The 9,904-nt window shown below is 41.2% G+C and overlaps 1 protein-coding gene across 1 annotated transcript; it reads left to right on the top strand.

Annotated features, from left to right (window-relative positions):
- The first annotated feature begins 1,661 nt into the window (after positions 1-1,661).
- PPP1R3C (protein phosphatase 1 regulatory subunit 3C) lies at positions 1,662-7,402 on the top strand. Its single transcript, XM_007516804.3, has 2 exons — positions 1,662-1,808; positions 4,964-7,402. The coding sequence occupies exons 1-2, from the start codon at positions 1,795-1,797 to the stop codon at positions 5,898-5,900; spliced, it is 951 nt and encodes a 316-aa protein (XP_007516866.1). The 5' UTR covers positions 1,662-1,794; the 3' UTR covers positions 5,901-7,402.
- Positions 7,403-9,904: the final 2,502 nt, after the last annotated feature.

The raw sequence follows: 9,904 nt of genomic DNA, 5'->3' as shown, positions 1-9,904 counted from the left end.
AAAGACTTGGAAATAAAGCATACCTAAGGAACCTTCTACCTCTAAAATTTCAGTGTTGGTGAGTGATTAAAGGAAGCCAGTATGGCATAATGTCATGGCCCTGCTATCAATGAGATTCTAATCTCAGATCTATCTGTGAGATTTTGGGCAGATCTTGACTTCTGAGTGCCTTCGTTTGAAAGTGGTATTAATAATAGTATATACTGCCACTGTTGTTGTGAGAATTAGTGGATAACATACAATAGTGTTTGACACAAAGTGAAAGCTTCAACAGGAAGTAGCTATTATCAATATTTTAACTCAGGCATGTGCTGTCAGTGGTAATAAGTGAAACAATTGATACGTCTGAGAGCTGTTGGGTTGTTTAATACATGCACTGCTCACTGGTGTTTGTTGTGTACTACTTTATATAATCATTACAACATCTTTATTATCTAATTTACATATGAGGAAATTAAGGCTAGAACTTGCCTAGGTTCACATAACTAGTCAGTATTAAACTCAAAGACTATGTCTCTCCAGCTAGGTTTTGATAGGGCTGAGAAACTACAAGATACACTATAGCTGGATATTCATTTTGAAAAATCAAGGTCAAGCATTATCTTCCTCAGTGATAGAATAATTTAGTCTCTCCCTGACATTAATATCTAACTCCGTATTAACAGATTCACCACTTAGCAGCAGTTTAAGCACAGGAATGTTTGCACATCTTAACTGATTATTGGGTATCTAAGTCAATAGAGCAAACCTACCATGTAGGTTTTGTAGAAATAGCTTATGCTAGATTTAGAAATTCATGATTCTGATGGTCTAAAAATTCCCCCCAACTAAACAACACAATAAAACTTCAGCAAAAGTAACTGGCTTGGGAGAATCATGAAAATCACCGTGTGGTATTTTAATATTTTGATTTCCGCATCACTGTCAAGGCACATCAGAACTAAACCGAGGGATCTGGGTTGACCCCTGACTCTGTGACTGACTTGCAACATGAACCAAAAACAAACAAACAAACAATCAAAATCCAAAACATTTCATTTCTGGTTTTCGTTTTCTCACTACAGGAAGTAGGTCGAAATACAAAATACCTTTTAATTAAACATGGCTTCTTGGCTGTGAGGGGATTTGCATGCTTTACGGACATTGGCTGAAGAAGTTGTTAATTACTGGGAGCTACTTTTGTCGATTCACCTTAACCACCCTCCACCTCCCTGTCACAGTCAGTTAATGTCTGATTGCTCAGGAATCTCTCTTACTGAGAGAGTAAAAGCACAGATGAACAATGTAAACATTGCAAATAATAGCTTGGGAGGGAGCTACAATTTTTTGCGTTCAGCTTTCACAATGCACAGACGCCAAAAAGCGTTCAATCCCGCAGCCCAGCTAGGCTGGCACCCCGCCTGGGTGTGGTTTGCTCTCCAGGCCAGGAGCCGATACGTGCACTACGGTGCAGCCTTCACCGCCTCCCTCGCTCTCCCTGGATCGCTTTGCACAGTTGGGGCCAGCCGGCCCGCGAGTCCCTAAGATGTGCAAGTCCACCACGGTGGTCACGTTCCCCGGGACTGGGCCTCCTGTCCCAGCTGCGCGCTGGTTGGTCAGAACTGGGGGCCCAAAGCCCGGCGATTGGCCCGCGGGAGTGGTTCACGTGGTCCGCAGCAGATAACTGGTGACTCAGGCCCCGCCACACCCGCAATCCCTGGACTTGGCTGAGCCGGCAACACCCGGAGCGGCGTGCGAACTTGCGCAGGCAACGGAGTGCTGGCTCTTAGAATCCGCCGCCACTTCTCTTGCCAAATGAGCTGCACCAGGTAGGTTGATTGCAGACTCTCTTCGGGGAGTAGAGCGGAGCGTGCAGCTGTGAGGAAGCTACTTTTTTTTCCTCCCTCCTTCAATGTTACCACTGCAAGTTGAGACCCCAGAAGAGGGTTAATTGACTTAGAATTGGAACCTGACAGCCTTAAGGAGGTTTGCAGATTTCCCGTGTGCTCCTTAAGTAGAGTTGATTTTGATGATCTCCATCCTAAACCAGAAATTGTCCTATTGTCCTATTGAGTCAGCTTTAGTTGTGAATAACCCATGGATCCCAACTGTTTTTTGGTCTGATCTTGCACGAATGTCCTAAGGACATGTATCTTGTCTGTAGTTATGGAAACAGCTGGCTGACAGCTGGCTACATAGTTTGAGATTGGGGAGGAGGGCAGAGGGAGGGGGCTACAGAACGTTTGCATTTATTCATTCTTCACTTTTTCTTACTGAGGTTTTGCCATAGTAAACTCAATCTCACACACTGAACTAATTACCATAAAAAACAACAAACAAAAAAACCCCCCTCTTGACCAGGATTTAAAATTCTAAGGAAGTAAACAGATCTCAAAACTGTCTTACTTATAAGTGTGAATAGTGAAAAGATGAAACAAAGCCACCAAATCGAACAATTCTTTTTTAGACTTCTTTAAATAACTACTCCAGACATAACTTAGGAAGCTTCTCTAAAAATCTTGCCTGCAAACTATTATTAGACACATAAATATAGATTTAGCTTTCATTTGTCTGTTCTAAGTTTGCAAGTCTTTAAAAAAAAAAAAATCCCAGGACTAACAAAGTCAATTCTTTAAATGCTCTTTTATTGTTCACTTTTACTGTAATGATCTTTTACCTATGTGCTTGAAGTGGAGTTTCTAAAGCTAGATTGAGAAATGTCATGTACAGTGTAGTCACACACCTTTGATCTGTAAGGTTAAGATAGGAAAAAAAAAATCCAAGTCCTTGGTTTTTCTGACTAATGACCTGAAAAAACCTTCTTGATAGATATTTAGTATTGCTGTGCATAGCTGTGCTTATAGTTTAAGTAATTTTACTACTGTTCTAGTTATATTGATTATCAAAACAAAATACAAGGAAATATAAAGAAAAAAATCTATCCTGTATAGTTTGATTATACTTAACATCTACACTTTCAAAGATAATTGTTAATGTTTTGGTGTACTTCCTGTTAAAATTTTCAATATTTTTAACTTTATATGTATATTTTCAACTTCATTGTAGATTCATTATAGACATTTTCCCTATCTTTATTTATTTATTGGCTAGATATAGCCAGAAATTGAAAGGAAGGGGGAGAAAGAGAGGGAGAGAGACAGAGAGACACCTGTAGTACTGCTTTACTACTTATGAAGCTTTCCCCCTGCAGGTGGGCTCAGGGATTTGAACCTGGGTCCTTGTACATTGTAGCATGTGCACTCAACCAGGTGTGCCAACACCTGGCCCTAGACATTTTTCTATATAAAAGATTATATAAAGCTTTTCTTTAACTGCATGATTTTTGAAATTTTTAAATTAATTTTATTTACTTACTTATTTTTACCAGAGCATTGAACAGCTTTGATTTCTAGTGGTATAGGGGATTAAACCTGGGACCTGGAGCTGTAGGTATGAAAATCTTTTGCATAATCAGCCTATCTCCCCCACCCTAAGTGCATGAATTTATTTCTTTTTCTTTTTTTTTTTTTTTTTTTTTTTTTTTTTTTTTGTTTTTGGAAGTTCAGCAATCTCTGGATCTTATTTTTTAAAATTTTTTTTTTATTTAAGAAAGGAGACATTAACAAAACCATAGAATAAGAGGGGTATAATTACACACAATTCCCATATCCCCATCTCCACATCCCACCCCCTCCCCTGATAGCCTTCCCATTCTCTATCTCTCTGGGAGTATGGATCCAGGGTTGTTGTAGGTTGCAGAGGGTGGAAGGTCTGGCTTCTGTAATTGCTTCCCTGCTGAACATGGGTGTTGACTGGTCGATCCATACTCCCAGTCTGTCTCTCTCTTTCCCTAGTAGGGTGGGGCTCTGAGGAAGTGGAGCTCCAGTACACATTGATGGGGTCATCTGTCCAGGGAAGTCTGGTCAGCATCATGCTAGCATCTGGAACCTGGTGGCTGAAAAGAGTTAACATTCTGACTTGCATTTGGTTGGTCATTTGTTAAAAGTGAGGAAGAGTTAGGTAACCAGAGTGCAAAAGAGATACTCTTTAGGCTTTAGTCCTTTAAACTTGTCACTGTCAAAACTGTTCCATGAGAATTTTATTGTTTTTCTTTCTTTCTTTTCAAGTATATCATCTTTCTAGAGAAGCGTACTCAACTCAGTAGTAAAATCAGCAAAGGTGGAGAGGAGGCCACAGAGGTTGGAACCATGGCCAGGAAACGAGACACTGGAATCCCTTGGGAAACTTTAAACATGTATCTGTGTCTTGTTCCTACCCCCAGAGCTTTTGCCTCAGTGGCTCTCAGTTTCAGGAATCTGTGCCAAAGAGAAAGAAAAAAACCAACTTCCTAGACTTTTTGTGACCAGATAATTTTGAGAACCCTAGACCAGAACAGAGCAAATGGTTCTCAAAGTTTATCTGACCTATGCTCACACCTAACTTTTTTTTCCTTTCCCATCAGAATTATTGCTGAGGCTAAGTATCTGCACAATAATTCCACTACTCTGGGTGGCTATTTTTCTTCTTTCCCCCTTTCTTTTTATACAGAAAAAGAGAGAAACAGAAAAGAAGAAAGCGAGACATCGGTAGTACTGTTTCACCACTTATAAAGCTTCCCCCCCCCCCAAATGGGTGGGGACTAGGGGCTTGAACCCTGGTCCTTGAGCATGGTAATGTGTGCACTTTACTAGGTGCTCCACCATCTTGCCCCTTTGATCACACCTAACTCAGGGGGGAGTCAAATGCCTAGATGCTGTAAGCAGTTAACTCAGTCTCATAGCCATTCCAGGGTAGAGTCAAACACAGAATGCTGACGTGATCATTTAATTTTGTTTGCTTTTGCAATATCCAGTAGCAGTTTCTTGATACTTGCTTGCACTGCTTATAATTTAGTCAATACAAAAATAATGTACATAATTGGTGCCAGAGAAATAATATTCAAGACCTAGGTAATAACCAATCTCTTCTTCTTACTGTATTCCAGAATGATCCATGTTTTAGATCCACGGCCTTTGACAAGCTCTGTCATGCCAGTGGATGTGGCTATGAGGCTGTGCTTGGCTCACTCACCACCTCTAAAGAGCTTCCTGGGACCGTACAACGACTTCCAAAGAAGACATTTTGTGAACAAACTCAAACCTCTGAAACCATGCCTCAATATAAAACAGGAAGCCGACTCACAGAGTGATTGGAAACATTCGCACAACCAGGCCAAAAAACGAGTGGTGTTTGCTGATTCCAAGGGCCTCTCCCTCACTGCCATCCACGTCTTCTCTGACTTCCCAGAAGAACCAGTGTGGGATCTCCAGTTTGATCTTTTGGACCTCAGTGATATCTCCTCTGGTTTAAAACTCCATGAGGAGAAAAACTTGATTTTAGATTTCCCCCAACCCTCAGCTGACTACTTAAATTTCCGGAACCATTTTCAGAAGAACTTTGTCTGTCTGGAGAACTGCTCTTTACAAGAGCGAACAGTGACGGGGACTGTGAAAGTGAAAAATGTGAGCTTTGAGAAGAAGGTTCAGATCCGCATCACTTTTGATAGTTGGAAAAGCTACACTGATGTGGACTGTGTTTACATGAAGAATGTATATGGTGGCTCAGATAGTGACACCTTCTCTTTTGCCATTGACTTGCCCTCTGTCATTCCAACAAAGGAGAAAATTGAGTTCTGTATTTCTTACCATGCCAATGGGCAGATCTTCTGGGACAACAATGAGGGTCAGAATTATAGAATTGTCCATGTGCAATGGAAACCTGATGGAGTTCAGACCCAGGCATCCCAGGACTGTGCGTTCCACCAGACACCCCCCAAGAGCGAGTCAGAGTCCACAGTCTTTGGCAGTCCAAGGATGGCCAGTGGGCTCTTCCCCGAGTGGCAGAGTTGGGGGAGGATGGAGAACTTAGCCTCTTACCGATGAACTGAGCCACTTGGAGACTGGTGTTGACCCGTCATATTCTCCATGTAGTTCTAGGCCAATATTACTCAATAGTAGGAAGTCATTGCTACTTTCCTGTAGTGGGTTTAGGTTTGAGTTTCTGAGACCTGGCTACAAAGAAGATAGACCTTTGTTTCGTGATGGCTCTGCATGGGTGACATTACCCAATTGTGCTTGGGAGGATCAAGCAACAGTTCAGAACCCTATTTTTTTCTTTTTTAAAAAATGAAAGTTAATGCTTTTTTTTTTTTCAGTGCCCTTTTTCCTTCCGTTTTTACTTACTAGCTTTTGCATGAGGCAAGGAAAGACAGAGGAAAAGCAAGCGGAAGGTAACAGAAAGCTGTGTTAAAGGTCTGAGGCATGTTCGAAAAGTGTTTACAAGGGCTCTGCAGTCAAATCAGAGTAGGAACGGGAGATCCAGTGCTCAGCTGTTGGTGAGAAAATGTGAGGCTGCTTTGTAGTTTTTCTCCTGGAGAAATCATTTATAGGACAGAGAAGAAGCTCCATTATATGTATCAAGTGGAGAAAATCTCAGAAAACCTTAGGGTTGTTGTGTGGTACTAGGGGAAGGTGAATTATAAATCAAAAGAATCAAGATTTAAGAGAAACCTTTCTCAGATATAATTTGCCAGAAAAACATGATCTGAAGAAAAGTTTAAGCCAACCTGGCTTTGCAGTCCTAATGTCACATGTGACTGTTTCTGATCAAGGCATTGTGCTTGGGTTCTCAGTGCTGCCTGACAAAAGACAAACAAACACCCCTATGCCATTATCAACAAATAATAATCTTTAGAGACTTTGTGTCATGCCAAGGATGGCTTTTTGCAAGTGCCTTGATTAAACCAGTGGCTTAACCCAAATGTCTGAATGGTCATCTGATAATACCTGATAATCCGTAAGTGTTTGGCCTCATTAAGTAGGCCCACACTGTATACTGGCACTCCTCCTGCAGTACTGTTGCATCTTCGAGAGAGTTGTCAGTGTGCACAATTCAGATCCTTCATATTGAAGGTGACTTATTTTCCTACCACACTGTTTCAATGTGATGTTGAAAGTGAGGACAGACACTGATTCTCAATTCAAGAATCCAGCTGCATATACAAGTAGCAGTGTGTTTTTGCTTCTATTTGTCTTGCTGTTTCAGGTGTTCCTACCCAATTTTCTCTAGAATGGCAATACTTAAAAATGGATGTTTGGGATGTGTTGTAATATACTTGTACTAGAGTGTGCATCAATTTGTAAGATTTTAAAGATGAGAGGCTCAGAATGTTTGCTTCTGTCGGTGTGCATGTCTAATGAGAGGTCCACTGAGAACCTAATTAGTTTTAGTAGGGGAGAGCTGCCATACTGGAATAATTCTGCTGTGACAGTATTTGGAGTTTGGTTAGTACTCACAATTTTTCTGCTCTTAAGTATTTCACTCTCCTGTGGCTGACTATCCTTTATGAACTTTTCACTTTAAAGAATAAATGTGTTTGATATGAGTGTGTTTTCTTTTTCAAATAGTCAAATAAGGAACCATCAACCAAGAGACTCCTGCTTTTAAAAAACATTTATTTACAAGAGAGACCAAAAAAACCACTTTGGCATGTATAATACCATGGGTCAAATATGGGCTTTTGTTCCATCCACTGAACTACCCTCTCAGCCAACGAGTGAGTTTGGACCATGAATTAGACCCACTTGGGGGGTATTCATGTGGGCCCAATCCATCAAGTGATAGCACTTGGCTACCACCTATTCATTAGGGCCAGGGCTCAGGGGCAGTGGCTTGAGTGCTGCAGTTGTTCCCTTTCCTGTCTCTAGTCATGCCTGCTGCTCACCACACACTGTCTGCTGAGTCAGGCTGAAGCTGGGGACTGTTTCTCAGCTTTCAAATGGGGGAGGAGGTGGGGTAGGAGAGGCTGGAGACACTTCTACTCATGAGCTCCCGGATACTCCTAAAGAGCAATGCTTGAAACCACACAGGGGAGGGGGCCAGTGGGAATCAGTCCCAGACTGAAGAGTGAGGCCCTGCTCTTTGAGGTGAGAGGCAGGTAGGACTCTTACAACCCAAGATATAGTTCCACTTCTTGCTTACTATTCCACAAGGGACTTCTGCACAGATATCTCACACTTAAGAGAAATAAATGACCAATCTACTAGAAACACCTAGTTAGGATGCACACATTTCTCATATCATAATGTGCTTCTTTGGTGTAAGTTAACTACAGGCCTAAAGTCATATTTTACTTGAAACACAACTTTTAAAAATTTTACTACAGACATATTTTACTTAAAATAGGCTCTTTACCCCTCAAATATTTTCTTTTTTATTAACATGAGAGAGGAAGGAAAGAAAAAGAGAACACCATAGCATTGCTCTGGTATAGGTGATGCTGGGGATTAAATTGGGACTTTGTGATTGCAAATCCAACACTGTAGCCACTGAGCAATTTCCAAGAGCACACACAAAGTATTTTTTAAAAGATAGTTTATTACCAACATTAAATAATCATCAAACAACAGTAAAAATATAGGCTTCCCCCAAAAAGTACAATATATTTTCTTTTTATTAAATTTGTCTATTTTTTATTAGTGATTTAATAATGACTAACAAGATTGTAGAATAACAGGGGCACAATTCCATACAATTCCGACCACCAGAGTTCCATGTCCCATCCCTTCCATTGGAAGCTTCCCTACTCTCTCTCTCTCTCTTTTAATTGCTGAGTATTACTCCACAGAGTATATGTCACATAATGTGTTTTTTTTTTTTTTGCCTCCAGGGTTTTTGCTGGGGCTCAGTCACTGCTCCTGGAGGCCATTTTCCCCATTTTGTTGCCCTTGTTGTTATTGTTGCCATTGCTGTTATTATTGTTGGATAGGACAGAGAGAAATGGAGACAGGAGGGGAAAATAGAGAGGGGGAGAGAAAGATAGATACCTGCAGACCTGCTTCACCTCTTGTGAAGTGGCCCCCTGCAGTTGGGGAGCTGGGGGCTTGAAATGGGATCCTTACATGGGTCTGCTTCCCTATTCTTTATCCCTCTCAGAGTATGGATCAAAATTAAGATATTCTCTTATGCCCCCTTAAGAGGAAGCATGCTGTCTTATGTGACACAGTTCTCCCACTGCTTTGTTTACTTAAAGAAATAATCTATTGGCTCAGCAAAATAATTCATTTGGATTGTGTGCTGCTTTGTCATATCCTTAACTCATGCTTCAACCAGGTTTCCATTCACTGAAGGAAGCTTTGGTGCTGTAGTCTCTCTCTTCCTCTCACTGTCTCTGTTTCTATCTGCAAAAGTTAACCCAGTAGGTCAGCTTTTGCTGGGCACCTGTGCCAGCTTGTCCTGGGCTTGTCCCTGGGCTGCACATGAACAACTGAAGGAGGATCTGGCCAACAAGAAGGTGTACTTGAGCCTTTGCTTGCAAAAGGAATCACACATATTTCCAGAGACCTCATCTAATAACAAAAACAACACAGCTTTTAAGATTTAACAGGGGAAGGACCAGAGAGAGAGCTTACCAGATCGGCATGAGCTTTGTCACATGCATGGCTCATTTTTTTTTTTTTTAACTGTAGAGTTTTATTGAGTAATGGCTTACAGTATAGTAATTTTTTCCCCACCACTACCATCACCAAAGGTCTGTGTCCCCATTCCCACCCCTCTTAGATAACCACTATAGTTCTCCCATGGTCTTAGATACAGGTTGACATTTTTTTCACATTCATATGTTCAATTCTCTATATTCTGCATATGAGTGAAACCATTCTGTAGTTGTCCTTTATCTCCTTACTTGCTTCACTAAGCATAATCTCCTCCAATTCCATCCACTTTATGTTATGGGACATATACTCAATGGAGTATTATTCTGCCAGGCTAGCATGGAGGGTGCCTCTTCTCGGGCATGTACTCTCTGGGTTGGAGAGAACACAACTGGAGCCATCCTGGGCTGCTGCTACTCACTCAGTGACATGAGAGAGATGACCCAGGAACAGAG

The sequence above is a fragment of the Erinaceus europaeus genome, chromosome 1 (genome assembly GCF_950295315.1).
Source record: "Erinaceus europaeus chromosome 1, mEriEur2.1, whole genome shotgun sequence".
NCBI lineage: Eukaryota > Metazoa > Chordata > Mammalia > Eulipotyphla > Erinaceidae > Erinaceus > Erinaceus europaeus.
Note: the sequence above shows the minus strand (reverse complement) of the source record. Positions and strands in the feature narration are given on the sequence as shown.